Source organism: Carassius gibelio, chromosome B16, assembly GCF_023724105.1.
Source record: "Carassius gibelio isolate Cgi1373 ecotype wild population from Czech Republic chromosome B16, carGib1.2-hapl.c, whole genome shotgun sequence".
Classification (NCBI taxonomy): Eukaryota; Metazoa; Chordata; class Actinopteri; order Cypriniformes; family Cyprinidae; genus Carassius; species Carassius gibelio.
In genome coordinates, this window is record NC_068411.1 from 25,737,614 (window position 1) to 25,760,778 (window position 23,165).

At 34.0% G+C, this 23,165-nt stretch overlaps 2 protein-coding genes across 2 annotated transcripts; both read right to left on the reverse strand.

The window, feature by feature from the left end:
• Positions 1 to 295: 295 nt before the first annotated feature.
• On the reverse strand, positions 296 to 8,835 carry cmtm6 (CKLF-like MARVEL transmembrane domain containing 6). The gene is made up of 5 exons (XM_052579084.1): positions 8,695 to 8,835; positions 8,261 to 8,413; positions 2,022 to 2,198; positions 1,718 to 1,816; positions 296 to 1,617 (listed from the first exon to the last, which is right to left on the reverse strand). Exons 2-5 carry the CDS (start codon positions 8,384 to 8,386, stop codon positions 1,456 to 1,458), a joined length of 564 nt encoding a protein of 187 aa, XP_052435044.1. The 5' UTR covers positions 8,387 to 8,413; positions 8,695 to 8,835; the 3' UTR covers positions 296 to 1,455.
• Positions 8,836 to 15,574: 6,739 nt separating this feature from the next.
• LOC127974262 (CKLF-like MARVEL transmembrane domain-containing protein 7) lies at positions 15,575 to 21,883 on the reverse strand. Its single transcript, XM_052577436.1, has 5 exons — positions 21,636 to 21,883; positions 18,935 to 19,105; positions 17,658 to 17,756; positions 17,365 to 17,446; positions 15,575 to 16,455 (listed from the first exon to the last, which is right to left on the reverse strand). Exons 1-5 carry the CDS (start codon positions 21,753 to 21,755, stop codon positions 16,442 to 16,444), a joined length of 486 nt encoding a protein of 161 aa, XP_052433396.1. The 5' UTR covers positions 21,756 to 21,883; the 3' UTR covers positions 15,575 to 16,441.
• Positions 21,884 to 23,165: the final 1,282 nt, after the last annotated feature.

Here is a 23,165-nt window from a genome sequence, read left to right on the forward strand (position 1 = left end):
TAAAGTGAAAATTGTCTTCAAAGGCCATGTTTTGTCATCGGTAGATGGTAACCGTGCAGACAGCGACATCTAGTGTAAGCTTTAGGGAAGTACAATTTAAAAAAAAGGCAACTTATCTCTATACCATGAAAATGCACTTTAAAAATTAACAATAAACATTGATATACTTGTCCTGTGCTTTAGACTTACTCAAGTTCGAAACCGGTACAAACACATTACATACACACTGTTGTTCAGCTATAAATCACTGGTTTGCCAGGCATTAACAAACAGGCCACACATAAAAACATGAGTCTGATTTTTAGTGCCCAGGAGCGATTTATTTCTTAACTGGAATGCAGAGATGTTTATAAAAACAGTGCTGTAAAATGTTCCATGTGACTTTTTGTAGAAATAATGCTTGTATTCAAACAGACCCACTAAAAATCAACAAAATCCTTAGCAATATTGAAACTTACCAGATGATTGATCCATATCTTAAAATGGATTAATAAAAAGTGGCTTTTCTTAAAGCATCAACACAGCATCAGGATTTAAAATATACACAATTCTTAACACAGAAAGCAGCAGTCAGTTGTACAGCACAGGAGGGTGGAAGCGTAAGGCTGATTAGTGTATCCGAAAACTTGCAGTCCATTCATCTCCACGGGCATTTAAACAAACACATTTGGGCCTGAACGCTCATACCTCCAAATAAAGATGAACTTCCGTCAGGGTATTAAACTTCCATTCGATTTAACGCTTCATGTTCATAGATCAACATTCTTAAAAAAGCAAGCTCTGGGCTCACATGGAACAAGATAAAGCACAAAAGAAATACACAACTAGTTCCACACAATACAAAAATGACATTTGAATAAAAGAGAAAAAACGAATCTATGACTGTACACCCCTGACGTCCCTTGCAGAGCAAAACATGATAATCACAGGGCCATAACATATTCATCTTGCTGTCCCCTCATTCATTTCAACAGCTCGCTAAACATCTTTACAGTAATTTAATGACATGTGTTTACAGTGCAAAATATTTCATGATTTTTTTGCCTCTTATCTAATAATATATTCATATTCCTGTGCCGTAAAACAGGTAATAATAAATCTTTATGGTCAACCTGATCAAACCCTGATTTTTCTCCAAAATATATTATTTCAGGAATGCATATAGAACTATAAAAACAATCAGGATTGAGTACTTCTTTAAGAAATACAGTGCATCTTTTTCTACTTGTTAATTCATAAGTATAAACTGTCAAAACCTGTGCCGCACATACTCTCTAACAAGGATTTGATGATTTTTGTATGTGTGTGTGTGATGATACAAAAGTATACTCTGTACGGCCAAAATATTTTTTGTTTGCTTTAAAAAAAAAAGAATATCCATGTGAAAGAAGTAAAGGCAAAATAAAAAAATCCCTACACAGAGAAATAACGGCAGCAGACTGCTGGTAAAACGCTTCAGTTCACTGAGTCCGTCCCATTAGCATTGAGTTTCTCAATCTCTGGTCTGGGTGTGTTGTCTGCTTGTTGATTGTTTCCCTTCCGGCAAGGAATACCGCGATTTTTTAAGAACAGACCCGAATCAATGAAGAAGGCCACTGTGGCCAGGAAGCCAAATGCCTGTAATACAGGAAGGACAGTTGAATGTTAGCAGGTCAGTAGGAGCTATGTTGTCATATCAACAAAAAAAAAAAAAAGCAGAAATCTTTCGCCATCATACCACTGCGCCTTGCTCCAGACTCGTTTGACCACTGTCTGCCGCAAAAATAATGCTGGCAAAGAGAAACAGGACTGCGATGACTGATGTGTATCCAAAATCCTATGGAAAAATGAAAAGAAGTGGTTCAACTACACATTGGATAAAACTGTATCCTCTCGAATAAGTGATTCTGACTAGTCAGGAGCGGTCAAACAATTTCGTGTAAAACAATGTATAACAAAAAAATTATACAATATTCTAAAGTTTTTATTATATTTAAGATTGAATGATATTGCATTATTATTAATAGTGTTTTCTGACTTACCAGAGTAGGCCAGCTGTTAATTCCAACTCTCTGGTGCAGCGGTGTGACCAGGAGGATGAGGAGCAACAGTGTGAAGAGCAAGGCTGTGCAACTGACAAATTCAAAAAAGTAGAGTGGTCCGCATTGCAAACAGCTGGACACCACCTCCTCCATCACAAAAGCCACAAGGGAAAGGAGCTGAGGGGACACAAATAAAAAAAACAAGTGCATTCGTTAACCACCAGGTGGCAGTATCAGCTTATTTTATTTTTTTCCATTTCAATAACTCTATCCTGTATAAAATCTATCAGGTAAAAGATTCCCAACAGCAAGAATAAGATATTTACCCAGAAGTACATTCACTCCGCAAAGTGATATTCATGATGTTTTAGTCGCATGTACACTATTAAAAGGTCTTCCAGTCCAACAGTTCAATTTTCACTGTAATTCCAGGAGACTTTCCACACAATTTCCTTTTAGTGAACTGAAACTGGCAACAAGTAAGACTGTAAATGATGTGGTCATGCTAGTAAGTTACTCAAATGTACTATAAAGAGAAGTCCCTCAAAATAACTCTCGGCATTGTTTGTGGTGGTGAACAGGTCAATAACATCTCTGCTGTTAAACTCTGGAGTTGATAGTGAAATTATTTATTCAAGCCAAGTGCTTATAGTTTTAAAACAGTTTGAGGATATACAATATAAATTCATAAATCAATATGACAAAGGGGAAGAGAGTAGAGGTCGACGGATGTATCGGTTTTACAGATTAATCGGCACCGATATTTGATTGCTGGAACAATCGGTTATCAGTAAAAATCCATGCCGATAGTTTTCTGGGTTGTGTCCGTTGCTGGAGCAGCTGAGAAGGGTCTGTTTTCATTATACAGTGCAAGAGCGGCCTCTGGTGCCTGAAATCACTGACAGCACGTGCTATTTGTTTAGACACGTGATGCTGCACGCTGTATGAAAAAAAATATGGTGAGAAAAAAAAATTTCATAGGGCCTAAATATGTATTTTTTGTTAAAACGTATTAAACTGATGTGAAAATCTATAAGTTACATGCTTTTAATTAATTAAACTTGCTTTATGTTTAATAGATTTTAATTTAACTATTAAGGAGTGGAGAAAATAAATGAATAAAGATGGAATTTAGGAATAAATTAAACCGATTTCATAGGCCCTTATTAGAGTGTGGTAATTTCAACATTTACTATTTCTGTTATTAGTATTATTACTACTAGTAGTATGATTCAGTATGTTTTTTGATTTGTTTTTAAATATAGAACAATTTTAGTTTTTGTTCAGTATCAATTTTAAAAACTATCGGTTAATTAATCTGTATCGGCCAGTGTGGTCAAACCCAGCTATCGGTATCAGCAAAAGAGAGTATAGAAAATGATAATAAACCTCATTTTTTTTTATAATAAATAGCTAGTATTTGACATTCAATTGGTAAAAACAGAACAGATTCAGGGCAAAATGGGAAAATCTGTATAAGTGGTAATAAGGAGGAAGAGGAGATCCTAACAGCGTGCTCATTTATACAAAATCTAATTTCATAAGAAACGACGTCAAAATGACAAAGCCAGACTAGCCCATGTTTGACTCATGACCTCTGTTTTGAGCTTTGACAGCCCTGACTGCAAGGAAGGAACAGGGTAGGTTCGCACACAATTGTTATTGTGGCTTAAGAAGCAGAACCTTATCGCTACTACACAGAATCCATTCAAAACCCTCCATACAAACAAGCCAGATAGAACACAGCTGCTTTTCAACATCCAAAAAGGGGCTTATTTGAGACATTTATGAAATGCCCTAAAATTTTATCAAGCATGCTGAAACCACAAAGAAACAATTTCAGTCTGAAACTGAAACGAACAAAGCTTCATTCCTGGAAAACATGCATAAAAATGTAAAGTTAAAGTGCTAAAATCAATCAGCATTTTGGAATAGACCGTCCTCAGCAAAATCAAAGCATTTCTTCACAGTACAGTACAGTCACTTGACTGTGGTCAACCGTATCTGTTCTGATGAATGCACTGTGGGTAGACTAATTTCCTAAACAAAACCAGAGTTAAAAAAAAAAAAAAAGCTGTCTTACAAACTCAAGAAACACTCAAAACCATTTGTTTAGAAATACACAGAATATCAAGTGTCAAGTGACCTTTTTAATGACACTTGAAACCAAGCAGCTGCAAATTCCCACTGGTGATTAATAAAACTGGATACTGCACTGGGTTTATGTAAGCACAAAAAAATAGATATGCTATGGTTTGTGGGCAATAGATTTGATAAAGTGGTTTGGAGGTAGATGAAGAAAGATACTCTTCTCACTGAAGAGCCTCTAAAGAAGCAGCTTCAGCAACTGATCTAGATGAGGTTTCACCTGGAAAGTACCAAAGTGTTCCAGTGTTGTCATGTCAATGGAAAAGGAAATAAAAGTAGGGAATTTCAATGGCATCCAGAAGACACCAGTTAATAAACAATCATAATCATAAAAAGTAAATTTTATATATAGATATATAAACTAGGACTGGGCAATATATCTAACAATATGATCATGCGCATCTAGTCAGTAAATCCGGTTCCGTGATTACCGCTAAATCGCCATCCCCTGCTTTTAAATGGAGCAGCATTTAATAGACAGAGCTGTAGAGGACTGACAAGCTAACCAATATCGCGTTCATTATAACAGATGAATCGCCTTCGATAATGAACGTGATATTGCATAGCTCATATCATTAGATATATCGCCCAGCCCTAATATATACATATTTAAATTGTCATTTATCAGACTCTTTTATCCAAAGCGACTTACAAATGATGATATATATATATATATATATATATAAATTGTATAATAAATAAATAGAAAATAGAACACAAAAAGATTAGAAAGGTAGTTACATTATGTTATTTTTTTTAAGAATAGAATTAGAATAGTGAGTGCTAAAGTTAGAGGGTCAAATATATACCCTTTTTTTAATTTTCAGTTACATTTGTATACAGTTTGAACTAGGGCTGCAACTAACGATTATTTTGATAATCGATTAATCTGTCGATTATTTTTACGATTAATCGATTAATCGGTTTATGTACTTATATTTTAGTTTTTTCCATTTTTTCCCCCAAGTAAATTATTAATAAAGGGTCTTTATCATTCAGCATAGATTTTTAAGAGATTTTAACCATTTTGCATTGTCATATCCTCATCAAAAATATACCTGGAGTTGTTTTATTATGTTAGTAATCCTTTGTCGAACTCTTCTGCAATCAAAACACTGACCCATACTCTAGCAAAATTCACAAGGAGATTTCAAATATTGTTTTCACCATGGCAGTCCTTAGAGCTCCTAAAGTAGTTTAACATCCCAAACAAAGCTTAAGGAATCTTTGAGAACATATTTTCACGAAGTATAAGGATAAAACAAAATAAAATTGCAGTGCATTGTATTTTATTATTTACTGGGAAAAAGCTTTATAGCTTATGCTGTGAAATTGTAAACAATCCTTCGAGAAAAAAAAGTGCCAATGGCATGAAACCTGAATGGAACTCACAATTTAAAGTAAAATCCATCAGAAGGTTGTCCAGAAAAAAAAAAATTGGGACACACACAAAAAACCTGCTGTGTGAAAAAGAGCAGTGAATACTTAGAAAAGAAGTGCATTTTAAATATACTCAAACATTTACGTATCTTTCATTCATAATTAGGCTGCAAGTCTGAATTATGAACTGGTAAACGACAAACTGATCACATAACATGTTTGTAAAGCTTTAAATGTTAACTGTTAAAAAGCAATGTTATCAGCTTTTACGACTAAACATTTGCAAACAACCTTGTACTGGAGAATCTGCACAAATAAAATTCTTAGGGGCCGTTCACATATCGCACCTAAAAACGCGTGGAAAACGCTAGTCGCGCCGCTTTCTCCTTCTTTCCAAAGCGCTCGGGCAGAAGCGCCCCTGAGGCGTCTGCCTTTGCTAAGCAACCATGACGTGCTCTCTCCATGACGTGCCCTCTCCATGAAGACCCGGAAATTTCAGCAAAGGATAAATGGATGCGGTGTGGACGCGCCTGGAAAAACGGGCGCATCGCACCGCGTGCGTGTCGCGACCGCGTCGCTTCCATTATGAGAGTGCATACTGCGCGCCTACATAGGAAATAACGAACTTGAGCACGCAAAAGACACGATATGTGAACGGCCCCTTAAACAGTTCAGTAGTGCAGAGTTTACAGGTTACTCTACATTTTGAAGGCTCAAAGTAAAGTACTCCCACTTTCCGCTGAATGCTGCAGAGACGCTGTTAGGGAAGCACGTGACATAAAACGAGGCCAGCTATTGGCTGTTCGCTACTTCACCTGCTGTACTGGCTGAGTAAAACCTCCGGTGGCTCATTACTGCCACACTTTGGTCACCGCAGATTTGAAATATGCACGAAATGAGCCGCTTATGGCAAATAAAATTTATTTAGCGACGAATCGATTACTAAATTAGTTGACAACTATTTTAATAATCGATTTTAATCGATTAAATCGATTCGTTGTTTCAGCTCTAGTTTGAACTGTAAGATTTGCTTTTTATGATTAAAAAGCAAGTCTCTGTTCTGATTAATAACATACTGTTCAGTGTCATGAGAACAACACAAAAACTCCAGTGGCAATTTCCCTGAATACACTACAGGAGAAACATTTGATAAATCTAATTTCCTGAAAAAGCATGAGACCAGGCCCTGTATTGTAAGGGTAATTATTATACAGAGTATATTTGTCTCAATGTTAGCCTCTATGTGGTAATTATTGGCTAAATATAATGTGTTCTGAAGCACACTTCACTGTGCTTAAAGGTTCTTGGTTTTAGTAAGCTTTCTGAAATGCATTTTGACTCACCACAACATACTGTGAAAGTTAAGAATAAGATGGTAATTGAATTTAGCATCTGCTCTCTAACTGCATTAACAGTTTAAAGGCATTTCTTACACCTGATATCACTTAGTTTGTCACATGCAAGTAGACAACACCATTTGGTCTTTCCAGCTGTGCCCTTGCAAATACAAACACTTAAAATAATGACAACAAATAAGTAACACCCTCAGAAGAAAATGATGCTAAAAGCTAAAGATCAAGATGATAAAACATGTACAGTCTTGAAATTTCAGAAAAAGATTACTTTGAAAATGCAAAAATCTAATTTAGCTCAGAAAATAAACAAATAATTTTTGATTTTATTTTAAAATAACAAATGGTCAGATTCCTTGCTTTCAATAAAGCACATATACATTTCTCATACCGCTTAAAATAGAGCATCAGGTTTTGCACAAACCTGTTGAGCCCATACCAGTATTTGAGATTTAAAGGATAAGTGTAGTGCTTATTGTGTGCTAAGTAACATAAACACTGCGATGAATGAATGATGGTGAACCTCATACAAAATAAACCAGGACCTCGCCTCATATGAGTCCACTGCATGTCTCTGCAAAGCACAAGCAATATCTACTAAATAGACTCGAACAGTAGTATTCCTTAGTGAACCAAGCTGTGTGCATGTTCTGCTTCGTCATAAATTATAGAAGTCAGTTTGACACATAAGGAAGATGCCAAGTAAATGGTGGGAATTTTATAACTTTAACCCAGACAAAGACCAACTGTCTCAACTACTAGACAAAAAACCCCATAAGCAACTACCAAACAGCACATGACTGCAATGCTGGAATCGCCATGTTAAGCTTGTCATTCTTAAATGCTGCCATTCCTCACCATTACCCAAGGACTTGTTAAACATAATTTGCATTATTAAAGAAGTTTGAGACAGGGCAATGGATTCATTCATCAGGATCTTTCAATAGCATGTAATAGAAATAAACCTCAATGTTCTAATAAACACTATCAGTAGTCATATTTTAGCCCCACCTTTAAGAGGTTAACGAACTGCCAGCGTTCTTGTTTTCTATTATGCACTTTTATGGAACTCACACACTTTTCTAATAAAGCTTGCTTAACTTGCATTGTGTTTTGAACCGGATCAACCACTTATTCACTATAACGACTTCTTATTCAAACCATGTCCCAACGTACTTGGGTCTGAAGGGTTAAAAGAGTATTTTACATTAGGCTACTATAAAGGAAAGTGCGTATATAGCTATATTAGAAAACTTAAAAAGAGACCTCTTGTAAACTGAGATCACAGTACATGTAAACATGTGGTCACATTTGCGTCCAGCGTCGAAACACTGTTTTCAGATAAAACATGAAACTTACCACTTCAATCACTTTTATCACGCATCTAACTTTGTCCAGGTTCTCTGAAGGCACGATGATCCATTTGCTTGATTTGGGCTCGTGCGCGGTCGTTGTGGTGTTGTACACCGTGTCTGCGGTGGCCATACTGGAGCCTTTATAAAGTAGCTAAATCTGAAAACGAGAAGTATACAAAAAAAGTTTAGCGATAAAAGCGTTTATAGCGTTTTATCAGCAGTTATAGATATGTGATACTGTAAAGGAAAGAAAGTAACGACGCGTCGATAACTGGTGATCACGCAGAAGAAAAGCGAAAGTACACCAGTCAAAGTCAAGTCTAACTAAGCTAACATAATCAATCAATCAACACAAAACGATCGATACAAACAATGCAGCACGTAATGCAATCGATTATGTGTGACAACAATAATGATAAATATTTAAGAGTAAAATACCTCGAGTGGTTGTTTTAATGTGCTCTGTTTATGCCGTTCACGCGTCCTTTGTGTAACCAACTTGTGTGAAAAAAGACTTGTGTACAACTTCCGCACTCCCTCGGTTTTCTAGGAAGGACTTCCTACGGAGGTTGATGAAGTCAGCGACACCTTACCGCAGAAAGGTGTTTTTGGTATTTTTGTTTCTGCGATTTATACTTCTCAGCGTTTGTACGAGATTTCAACTCTGTTCTCTATATAAAGATCTTGGAAAGTTTTTTTTTTATCTCTCTCCCTCTCCATGCGTGCTTTTTTTCCATTTACTATTCCAGCCTGCCTTTTATGTAGATTTTAGCTCTCTGGCCGTTTAAATCATAAACTTAAAACATTTAATCAAATTTTAATCGTGTTCTAAACAAAACAAAAATGAAATAATCAAACAATTTCAATGTTTATTGTGTGAAAAAAATATATTATTGCTGTCAAACGGTTAATCGCGATTAATCGCCTCCAAAATAAAGGTTTTTGTTTACATAATATATGTGTGTGTGTTGTGTATATTTATTATGTACATATAAATACACACACATGCATGTTTATATTTAAGAAATATATGTTATTCTTACACATTTAAAATATTTATATATAATATAAATTATATTCATATTAATATATACATGGAAATATTATATACTGTATGTGTGTGTATTTATATATACATAATAAATATACACAGTATACACACATATTATGTAAACAAAAACTTTTATTTTGGATGTGATTAATCATGATTAATCATTTGACAGCACTAATTATATATAAAATAATAATAATAAATATTTCATATGACTCTCCATTAGTTGTAGGCATTTTCAGCGCTTCAAATAATTTTGGCCTTAAAAAAGTTTTACTAAAACTTAGTGAAAGCTAGAGTACATGCTTATACCTGAGAGCATGTCTGAGACCCTGACACTGGACCACAAAACCAGTCATAATGGTCTTTTTTTTTTTTTTTGAGATTTATGCATCAAATAAATACATTATAGGATAGGACAATATCTGGCAGAGATACAACTATTTATCTGGAATCTGAGGGGTGTAAAAAAAAAAAAGAACTAAATATTGAGAAAACTGTCTTTAAAGCTGTCCAAATGAAGTCTTTAGCAATGCATATTACTAATCAAAAATGAAGTTTGGATATATTTACGGTAGGAAATGTACAAAATATCTTCATGGAACATGATCTTTACTTAATATCCTAATGATTTTTAGCATAAAAGAAAAATTTATAATTTTGATCCATATAATGTTTTGTTGGCTATTGCTACAAATATACCCACGTGACTTACGGCTGGTTTTGTGTCCCAGGGTCACATACGTGATGTGTGAACAAAATGTAAAAAAATTAAAAAAGTTGTATTTTATTGTAATTTCATTACAAGCTGTAATTTCATCAGATTATTTGAGAAATGTGACAATATTACTACTGAGGATGCATAAAAGGCTGGCTATTAAAACAGCCTTTCAAAAACAAGAAATTCTAAGTTTTCTTGCAATAAAAAAAAAATACTTGGCACTTTATGGATCCATCCATTTTCTCTCTTCTTGAATGACTTTGACTTGATCACTATATAGGTCTTAACCTTTCTGTATAATGAAATAAACATGAAGTAAAGACAGATGTGAACTCACTGGAGTTTGAATCCTTCCACATTTCATATTGAAGTTCATTAAAAAAATAAATAAATAAATAAATAAACGGTACAAAGAGCTGATAAACTTTGCATAGATACACATAAACTACACTTGGCTAGTATCCAAAAACATGAACTCTAAATATCCAGACTACAATCCTACTGTTAGAGTTGATCCTGTGAGAAAGGCAGTAGGATTTTCATGCACTGTGTCTTAGCATACACAGGTCACCTGGATTTTGCCAAGTAAGACATGTTCCTGGATCAACATTTTTTGTCCAAAAATATAGATTTAACCCAATCCCTACCCCTTAACCTAACCATGCCCATAATTTATTCCTTAAATCAGAGGGAAATGATAGCTGATTAACAAGGGCATAGAAGCACCTAACCCTGATTTTAAGCCTAAATCAGATATTTCCTGAAAAGTTATATCCCAGTTCGGATTGGTTGATTGGAATTGTCATCCAGGAACATGTTGTACTTGGTGAAATCACACACACACACACACACACACACACACACACACACACACACACACACACACACACACACACACACACACACACACACATCTGTAATTAATATTTTGAGTTAATAATAAATCCCAATGTTTACAAAGACTCTCACACTCTTATCTTATTAAAGTAAACCATCAATACAAAGAAATTCTGCATCTCAACTACCGCAATAATGCACACATCCTTCAAAACAATTATTTTAAGCAATTATATGCTAATTTGTTTTTCTTTATTGTCCATTTACATGTCTTATTGTATTATATTTTAATACATATTTTACCATTATAAAAATTTGAAAAAAGTTAAGAATACCTGATTACATACAGAGCGTTTTGTTTGTCATAGCAGGACAGACTTTAGTAAGGAACAAAGCATTAGTATGAGTGAGTATTCTGTGTTAAATGAAATTAATTTTACAAATGAACCCTCCAAATCTTTTCCCAGGGAACTATCTGAAGAAATTACTGGTTCTTTAATCTTGGAATAACAAATATTCAGCTGAACTGGGATCTGATTTTGAAACCCTCCTTTAAGGAAGATATATTCTTTTAAAATACTTAATGACCACACTGAAATGTGAAGGCATCTGTAGGACCTGCAGCGCCACCTCCAGAGGTCACCACCAGAGGTCAGTCAATTCCAGCTTCACTGACTTAAGGCTCCAAGATTTGTGGCATTTGAAAATTATTTGAATATTTGATTTGAATCCTTAAAGCAGCTGACAAATTGAACACTTTAAAACTCTCTAAATTACGTGCATTATATTGATTAGTCCCCCTTAATTTTAGTTTATGCATTGTTCTTCACATATTTCTGTATTTATCATTTGAAAGTATTTTGTTTGTATATCAGTCTTTCATTATATGCTGATTGGAGTCATTGTAGACGTGTTTCGACAATGATAATGCCTGTTTGTGATCGGAGGAGAATTGACAAAGATTATATACTTTATATTTTGAATTTGATTTTGTTTCAATTTTCAATTTTATTGTAGTTAAAGCTTTAGTGTTTTTGTTGTGTTTTAGACATTTTTCATTATTGTTGTTGTTGTTTTAATATGCTTATACAGCTTTTATTCATTTTAATACACACACACACACACACGCGCACACACACACATACATATATATATATATATATATATATATATATATATATATATATATATATATATATATATATATATATATACACACATATATATATATATATATATATATATATATATATATATATATATATACATATATATATATATATATATGTGTGTATATATATATATATATATATATATATATATATATATTCATTTTTAGCTTTTAAGTACCTAAAGTTAAACTAAATGAAAATGAGAAATTATTAATTATTAAAAAAAAAAAAAAACAACAACTACAGCGGAAATAAAATAAGTTTAAGGGTTTTTAATTATTATTATGTGATTTAATTTTACATATATATACATATACATATACATATACATATACATATACATATACATATATATATATATATATATATATATATATATATATATATATATATATATATATATATATATATATATATATATATATATATATTCATTTTTAGCTTTTAAGTACCTAAAGTTAAACTAAATGAAAATGAGAAATTATTAATTATTTAAAAAAAAAAAAAAACAACAACTACAGCGGAAATAAAATAAGTTTAAGGGTTTTTAATTATTATTATGTGATTTAATTTTACTTAAAGTTACAAAAACTGTTCTATGTTTTGAGTTTTCGTTTTAATTAATGATAACTTTGCTGCACTGAAGCAACAAACACACTCGTCAAAATCCACAAAGTGCTGTATGTTTTTTTCTATTTAGTTCAACTACATGCCACAGCATATGTAGGTTATGTTCTGGGGTGTTGTTCTGGGGTGTATAACATCTCTTACTTCCTTACGCATCATAAAAATGATGGGGAAAATTATATTTATATATATATATATATATATATATATATATATATATATATATATATATATATATATATATATATATAAATATAAATATATGGCAAATCAATGAAATTTGTATATAAATGGCTATAATGATTATTATAATTGATCATATGATCAACTGGAATGATTAAATTATTATAAATGAAAGTAAGTAAAAAAACAACAGAAATGTATGGTTGCTCTCTTGAAGTAAACACACATAGTAGTTTGCATTTGAGGATCCTTAGATCCTTCATATGTTGCCAACTGCACACTGACATTGGCAACCAACTGCTTATGTGGGTCACACAGTGGTTGTATTTTCCACCATTACACTTCTGTAAAGTATGACCTACAACTGTGAGAAATGTACATTTCTTCCTCTAGTTTATTGCATCCCACCCATTTCCCACTTTTTCCAGTTTGTTTGGGCATATCAGTGTTGTGCTGGTGAATATACGTGCCTTATACTTTAGCAAGTGGTACAGAGGTTCTTTCAGTTGGCTTGCTGTACTCTATAAACAGAGCATTAAGGTGGAGTTTAGATGTGCATGAGTCATGTTTCCAAATAAGCTGGAATAAGCTGGAATCTCTCTAGGACTGCAGCTCTCTCCATTTCTCTGTTTCCCTTGATACATAATGACTTTGTTTATCCCTAAGTTATTTATTTCCCTTTGAAGGAGTGGAAGTCGGATTAAGGAGTGTACATCTACAATGGCCTTCATAATAAAATCAATTATATTATCTTTTGTGTGATTTTTAATCAGTGTTTAACCTCCTAGATTGTTTGTTGATTAAATAAAGTTAGTAGTTGCCATCTGTATTAATAAATATATATTGAACATGTGTAGTCCTATGTTGTAGCAAGAATGGAATGTGCAACAGTATCTTTACATGCTGAGATCTATTTTCCTATTCACAGGACCATAAAATGAGGCCAGGGTGACATCCCATCTATGAGAATGATAAGTTTTCAAGACAGCTGTGATATTTATGTATTTGCATAATATATATTAAAGGGGTCACATGATGCTGTCGATTTTTACAAGGCTGTTTAAACGAGTCATTTTAGCAGGGTGTGGTCGAGTCTTAACTTTTATAAAAAATATATTTTGGGATTTGAGACTTTAGTCTTTGCGACTTTACAGATCTTTATACACCAAGAGCTTGCAACACTCCATGGAGAAAGGAAAAAATTTAAATCGCATCAAATGACCCCTTTAAAGAATCCTGCCTTATTTTGTATTTATACTCTTTAAAATAAGGACTGCAGACTGTGTGTGTAACGAACCATCCTGAAAAACTTTCTCCAGAGCTGGGTAACCCTTAAGTACAGATAAATGCTCTGGGTGTATTTTTGTGTTGGCATCTTTTTCTGTGATAGAAGAGAAGACTGTCCTGAAGAATTTTGTCAGTTGCTGCCATCCAGGTCAGGAATAGGTCTTCGGAGAGCCTGTTACGTCTGACCTCAGATCTCTGTCTCCTAAATAATCACTTAGAGATATGCTTGAAGTGCTTACGTCCATATGTGGATATTGTCTAAGTTTATCTAGGTTTTAGAACCAATCAGAAGCTTGCTTACCCATGTATTGAAGTGATTAGTGATCTTTGTTAGTGTATAATTACTGGTGTTTTTAACATGTGTTTTTAACTTCACTGTGAGTATTGAAGATGACTTCTGATGAAAATGGAAACTGTTTTCTTCAGTAAATGCTTCTTCAACTGATAGCATCTCTGACTCTTTAGAGTGATCTGTCTCCTCCCTGTCTTCATTCAACAAACCTGGTCCTTTGGTTTTAACTGTAAATTTCCATACACCGTGCACATTGCAGTAGAGTTAAAAACACCCATTAGTGATCTAAAACGTCAGTTTATTTCCCTCTTTCTCTTTTGGCGGCACTTCCCCTGATAGAGGTCAAGGGTTTCCTGTAATTTTTGCCGAACAACAACCTCTTGCTGTAACCAGAAAGTAATGAGCATGAGTCACTGTATGTTAAGTGGTCCTGCAGATAAGATACCTTAAACATTTAAATATTAAGTGGGTATAGCATGATTTTTGCTACATTAAAGCCAATCTGACTAAACAGAGAAACAAAAACTTGTCGAGGTCATATTTCATCCCAGAACCAAAAGAAACAATGATATAAAGGACATGCAGCCTGTTAGGACCATTGAGAGTTACACTGCATTACAACGTAATTTTAATACCACTTTGCCTCTATGATTCTCATTACTGTAATGCATCCAGACATCTCTTTGGTATGCATTTATTTTTTGATCAGCATAAAGAAAATACTACAAATATGAAGATGTATAATCAAGTATGTTCACATTTGCTTTAAAAATTAGTCCATTCAAAAATGCAGATTCTGTTGTAATTCCTGTAAAACTTCCTGTCATTTCAAACCGGTATGACTAATTTTTTTTTTTTTTTTTTTTTTTTTTTTTTGCAACACAGAAGAAGATATTTTTTATATTTTTTCATATATGAATGTTGGTAACATTTTCAGTTCCCTTTGACCTCCATTGTATGATAAAAAAAAAAAAATATATATATATATATATATATATATATATATATATATATATATATATATATATATATATATATATATATATATATATATATATCAATGGAAACCAAAGCTGTCATGAAAAAGTAAAACTGACTGACTGATTCTGGTTTTAAATCAATAAAGAATCAACAAAACATACACGACATCAGGAGACCTATTCTTTTTATCACAATGAATACAACAAAGGCACTTACATTTAGAAAGCCAAAAATGCATTCTTTAAACTTTACAGTTGCAAATCATTATATGTATATATAGAGATACTGTGAAAAGCAAAACACCTCAGCTCTTCTCATAATAGTAATAATACTGTGGGTCAGCATCAATCCTTAATTTCAGCCAAAATATCCTTTTATCACAGGCACTAAATCAAATCTGCATCACACGATATACAGTGGGAGAAATATCTATTTGATCCCCAGCTGATTTTGTAAGTTTGCCTATTTACAAAGAGATGAAGGGTAGGTTTATTTTAATGGGTAGAGACAGAATACCAACCAAAAAATCCAGAAAACAAAAAACAAAATGCATTATATAAAGTTTAGAAATTGATTTGCATTTCAGTGAGTGAAATAAGTATTTGATCCCCTACCAACCAGAAAGAGTTCTGGCTCCCACTGGTTATGTGCCAGACCCTTCATTTCTTTGTAAGTGGGCAAAATAAAAAAATCAGCTGGGGGTTTAAATAAATATTTTCCCCAGTGAATACTGTCAAATAAATAATGTAAACATTCTTGTGAATAAATGGCCCCTTTTGGTTTCAGACATTATTGATAAATATTAAAACTCCACTCTTAAAATAAACCAGTCTTAATGCTGAATAATTCAAAGTTTGATCCAAGCTGATTAAGTTCACAGAGGCACTAAAATTTTGATGAAAAAAATCCACTTTTGAAGCATAAAGCATCTTCAGAAACAACCGAAAATGTCCCTTTAATGTCCTTAAAGAACTCTGTCTCTCTAGAACAAATTGAGAATTTTCCTTGCTACTGTCATCTGATCATCCATCCAGTTACACTGCAGCACCTTCAAGAGAGAAATAGCAGGAAATTATGCAATGATTTTCAACATGTCCATTCTGTTAAAGGAACAGTTCATCCTAATTCATATTTTTCTGCAAATGTTATCACCCTCAGGCTATCCAAGATGTAGATGTTATGTGTTTCTTTATCACAATGGTTCCAAATCCTGGAGAGCCCCCAGCGCTGCACGTTTTTGGTGTTTCTCTTGATCTGACACACACATTTGAGGTGGAGTCTTCACTAATGAGCTGATGAGTTGAATCAGTGTGTTTGAATAGGGAGACGTCTAAAATGTGCAGTGTTGAAGGTTCTCTAGGACCAGGATTGGGATTCACTGCTTTATTAAAACAGATTTGGAGAATTAAGCACTAAATCACTTGCTCACGGATGGATCCTCTGCAGTGAATGGGTGCCGTCAGAATGAGAGTTCAAATGACTCCAGACCAGACTCCAATTGCTTTCAGCTAAAATACATGTTCATAATCCATAATACCATATCTACAGTTAAAAGGTCAATCAGGAAAGAAATATGTACAGATCAAGCTCTGTTTAGATTAAAAGCAGTCCAAACAGTTCTGAACAATTATGTTGGCGGTTTTTGATGTGAGATGAAAACAGGAGATGGACTTTTTCACTAGACGTTACATTTCACAAAATGTTAAATGATGGACTGGAGTCATATGAATTATTTGTGGATTACTGTGATGTTTTACCAGCTGTTTGAACTTTCATTCTGATGGCACCCATTCATTGCAGAGGATGTGATGTAATACTACATTTCTCCGAATTTGTTTCAATGAACAAATACATTTGTCAACATTTTGGATGGCCTGAAGGTGGATATAATTTTTCTTTTATCCTTAAAACTGTTCACAGCTTTCAAATTACATGATTAAAACATGACCAGACTCACCAGTTGGTTGAGAGCCACATGTGACCTTATAAGAAGTCCATATGCTGATTGCAATAAGAAAAGTAGCTATAAAGCCAAACACCTGTGTTTATGTAAAAACAGACATTAGTGACATATTAATAATATTCTATAATCACATTTGTAATTCTTAAACATGAAAAGTCATTTGCTTTTGATGCCTAATAGACCTTTCTAAGAATTGTACATGCACTGCACAATAAATAGAGTGTATTGCAACAGTAACGATTCACATGTCTTGCTTCCTCATATTGCAAGCATTAAAAGGCACTCACAGATCCAGCGATCAAAGCTGAGAACCCATAACTCTTCACAGCAACAACTATAGAGGCAATAAAGACCAGGATTCCTCCCACAGCATAATGTAAAAACTCCTGAGAAGGCAATAAAGAGTTAATTTGAAATGAAAAAGCAGCATAAACAGTCAAATAATTACAAAAGACACCTAATACCATGATCTTTATTGAGAAGATGTGTACTGGTAAGTGAAATGTTAAAGGGGGGGTTGAAATGCTATTTCATGCATACTGAGTTTTTTACACTGTTAAAGAGTTGGATTCCCATGCTAAACATGGACAAAGTTTCAAAAATTAAGTTGTACGTTTGAAGGAGTATTTCTGTTCCAAAAATACTCCTTCCGGTTTGTCACAAGTTTCGGAAAGTTTTTTTCGAGTATGGCTCTGTGTGACGTTAGATGGAGCGGAATTTCCTTATATGGGTCCTAGGGCACTTCTGCCGGAAGAGCGCACGCTCCCGTATAGCACAGCACTGAGAGCACAACAGACTTCACTGATCAGAGCGAGAGCGTCGCGAAATGTCACAAAAGGAGTGTGTTTTTGGTTGCCAGGGCAAGACAACCCTGCACAGATTACCAAAGAAAAAACAGCATTGAGGGACCAGTGGATGAAGTTTATTAGAGCATCAACGGAGTTGTGCAAGTGTTCGTGTTTGTTCCCTGCATTTCGAAGATGCTTGTTTTACAAACAAGGTCCAGTTTGACGACGGATTTGCGTATCGTTTATTTCTTAAGGATGATGCAATCCCAACGAAAAAGGGTCACGATCGTGTGTTGGAACCGCAGGCGGTGAGTAAAACTGCTTAAAATATCTCTGCCTCCTATTTAGTGCGTCCCCTCCCATGCCGGAGACCCGGGTTTGAGCCCTGCTCGGAGTGAGTCGTCGTTGCTGCTGCTCTCGTTCAGTTTCAGCCTCGGGCTCGGATTCTGGATCATAAATAAACGGCTGAGTCTGACTTTTAGCCATGGTTTGTTTTGGATGATGTTTTTTTTCCTCACGGTAATGTCACAGCTTCCAAACGCTCTCAACGTAAAAGCCTACTGGCGCTCGTGATTCTTTAGCTCCGCCCACACGTCACGCCTCCAGCCGGTAGTGTTTTTCCGGGAAAGATCGGTACAAACGATCTTTCTCTTATGAATATAATAAAACTAAAGACTTTTTGGAGTTATGAAGGATGCAGTACTACTCTATAGGTACTCAAGATTAACAGGAGTGAAAACGAGCATTTCACCCCCCCTTTAACTCTGCTGACTTACCGTCAATGTCCAGTTGATGCAAGTGATTTTGCTTTGAAGTCGAAACAAATACATGAGGAAGAAGATTAAGAAGACGATGAGAAACCATGCAGTGACCACCTCAAAGTAGCGGTATTCAGAGGAAGTGAACCCCTTACAGTACACACAAAGGAAAGCAATCAGGAGGGTCACCTGCAAAATTACAGATAGTAAATTTCAGTTAAAGATTATTTTGCCCTTCACAGGAAATACTAATATTTTTATTTTGAGACAAAAAACAAAAAGTAGCAATGCTTTAGCTCAGTAAAACCTTGGATTTCACCAACTCAAATTAAATTAAAATAGAAGTACCCGGACAATGGGAAGTTAAGAAGTTTCTATTCATTTCTTCAGTAATATTATGTTTCTGATATTTGAGTTAAAATGTCTGGTTTTAAATTAATTTTTTTTAATTTTTTTTATTAAATGAATAATTTCATATTTAAGAATTATAAATGTAAAAGAAATATGATGCATTTCCTCTTTTGTTGCATAGAAGTGTTAAATAATTTATGCAAATACAAAAAAAAACTGGTTTCTTTTCCTGTGAACACTGGTGTTTCCTGTTGAACCGATTAAGCAAAAACGTGTGAATGGTGGGAAAAAAAAATCTGTTGTCAAACCATTTATCTTCTTATCTGAAATGTTTCATCTTTGGCTTTGGTGGGTTTTGTGTTTAGCCCTCTTTGAGCACAGAGGCCCCACATGTTGCAGTGCAAATCTCTCTAAATCTCTCTCATCACTGCAACCATTTTAGCAGCCGGCTGTTCCCGAGCATCCAGGGAGTGTGAGTCTTATCAAAATATCATTGCCTGTCATCACCTGCTACACTCCCACACACACACACCCTAAACCACACTAGACAAGTGCCGGTATTCGGTTATGCGATATATCGCAGTAATGAATATGCACAATATTGTTATCATAGGCAATATCATATTCATGGTATTCTAAATACCATGAATAAATGTACATTACAAATTATTCGGAATTTGGGATGTATTTTAAAAAGACTTCTCCCATCAACTGATCAAAATGCACAACATGATGTTTGCTGCTTAAAAGACTCCTGCACTCTGATGTAAACAAGCGCATGAGAAGCACATGGGGAACACGTGATGGATGCACTGAATGAAAGCACATTCACTCTCTGACAGCAGATGGCGTTAAACTGCAGAAAATGCAGCCGTTACCCTGGAAAACCCATAAATAAAGCAGCAATGCTACTTTCTAAAACATATTTAAATAGATTTAAATATCCATTCAGTTTTGTGGATTTGCTATTTTGTTCAACACAGCAACAAATACTTAAATATTTAAACTTAATAGACTATTCGTTTTCAAACTTTTTTTTACATTTTAACATGCCCTGGATGTTGTTTGAAAGTCTTTTGATTCTTTATTGTTCATTCACACTTTACATAGGCCTTATTGTAAAATGATACCTATTGGTCTTTATAGGCTAGTTCCTTTGCACTTGAATCTGTGTAAAACCTTTATTTTTATATATTTTTCTGTATTGCTTTATTGTATTTAAATATTCAGTTATTTTTGATATAAGAAAAAAGTTATTAAACCTGTTGTACTGTATTATGGTAGAACCAGGGAACAGTGATGATGTCACATGGTAACGTCCAGGTACTGAATGAATACCATAATCACATACAATGGTATTTAATCCAAAATACTTTAAAGAACTGCATTATTCCACCGTTTACAGAACAACTTGACACTGTCCAAAAAAATTATTTTAATAGTGTGACACATATTCAAACATAAGAATCATGGCAATAACATTGTACAGTGCATTTTATCATTTTTATTGGTGAAAATTTCCAGGATACTCATCACCAATTTTTTTTATAGGAGAAATATATTAATATATTGTGTTGTTTGAACATAAGCAAATTATACAGTATTCATGAACAGTTCACTCGAAAGTTCTGTTAATCAATAAAGCATTAATGCATACAAATATTTAAATAACATCAAAATCAACAATACTATTACTAGTTGCTCTGAGTTTTGCTGTAATGTTAGTTTTGGCCTATATTGCAGTTTAAGCTTAGCCTAATGCATTTCTCATTTGGGAATAAATAGAAGGTTGAGAAATGTAATCAAACACACAGGCAAGTGCCTTTTCCTGTAGATCTGATTAAGGGGATAAGACTAATTGTGTTTGCACACCATGGTACTGATTGATGATCAGATTAATTTACCATGTCATTTAATCCAGCATTCTTTAAAAAATATCATAGTACTTTTTGGAGTTGTTAAGATTAAAACTTTTAGTTAGCACAAGTTTTCAGATTTAACTCCTCAAGAATAACATGGAAGACTGTAGCCCAAAAATATAACATAATGCACGATACAAAGCATGGAAATATCATGTTACAGTACGTTTTAGCATTTTTTGTTAGTGAATGTCTAACTTCTTGGATACTTTTTCCCAACGTTTCTCCAAAACAAACATTAGACGTGCTGCTGTAAATTAATGCACAGATCCTGCACTGTTCGTTCATAAGCAATGTATTCATGAAAGTTTAGGAATGAGTTCCGTTAGTCGGTCAGTGAAACATCGTGGTGTAAAACAGTCAGTTACCATCTATCTTCCCTAAATTAATGATTATCGTTTACATTTACTTTATAAAATACTTTTGATACAAGTATAACTTTCTCTTACCACTTGGCCGATTTTCAGTAATCCTTGAAATGAACGCGCATAACCGATGTTGCAAAATCCTCCATCCGATGAGGATGTTGTTGTTGTTGTGCTTGTAGTAGTAACGATAGTGTGAGGCATTCTGGTATATACTATTTTACAAATAAAATAAGTTAATATTTATGTAAGGCTGTTAACATTGAACTAGTAGCTGGTTCAAGAGAAAGGCAACTACAACAGGGCGTGACCACGGGAAATAAAACAGCCTCGTCCACACGGGGGCGCGTGGAGCCTCGAATTAGTCTGCATTAGTCAAAACTTTTTGAAAACATTTATACACCAACATATAATATTATTTTTAGACATATGAACTATAATGACATATATCTGAAATACGAAGCAAATTACACCATAAAAAATATCATATACAATGATTTCAAAAAATACATATCATAAAGTAATCAAAAACAAATGTGATTGGTCCTTCTGGATCAGCGCCTAGAAAAGAAACAGATACCACATGATAACTTGTGTAAAAGTGCAGTTTCACTAGCGGTATAGATCAGTGGTTTTCAACCTGTGGGCCGCGGCCCCCTAGTGGGTTGAAATGGTATGGCCGCCAATTACTGTTAAAAGAAATAATAATATTGTTAATATATGTAAAAAAAATAATAATTATTATTTATATATATATATATATATATATATATATATATATATATATATATATATATATATATATATATATATAATTAAATAACATAAAATAAATATTAAACTGTAACTATGCTTGCACTATCCAAGCTCGCTGATTGGTTTAAGAATTTAAGAATAAACCGGCAATTTATCTTATATATTTTCGCTGCATATGCTACAGAACAAAAGCAGCTGTGCCAAGCGGTGCCAGCCCGAGTTATTTTCTGTTCATTGCCAGTTCATTCAATAAAGACTGTTAACAATCTAGCTTCTGAGTACTAAGTTATTAACCCAACAATAGCGGGGTCAGTTAATTCTTTTGCAGTGGCCCGCGAGTTGAAAAAGGTTGGGAACCACTTGTCTATATATAATAATCCACACATTTAAGTACATAACCCTATCCCGTCACAACCAAAAGAAACACACTAATTTATGAACTGTATATAGAGTACATATCCTTGTGGGGGAATGCTTTTGAAGGCTTTTGAACGGCCAATTATTCCTTACATATATATTATTTAATTTAAACTGCACTTTTATTGCACATATACAGTACTAAGTTGTTTGTTTATATGTCTTCTTTCAACATTTTATTTCCCTTTTAAGGTCATAATGAATATAAGCTGGTTCATCAAAATATATTAAAATATATGCATACACATTAAAGTCAAATTTCTGACCCATGATTGAGACTATGCAACTATGAAGTTAGGCAAAACAATCAAATACCACTCACTTTTCAGTTTTCTTCAGTGTCTGGTGAGGGTCCTGGATGTCTCTGCGACTGATTTTTTGGGGCCATGGGAATCATTTCAACCTTTGCTCCCTCTCCCAGTGCCTCTGTTGAGTCAACTT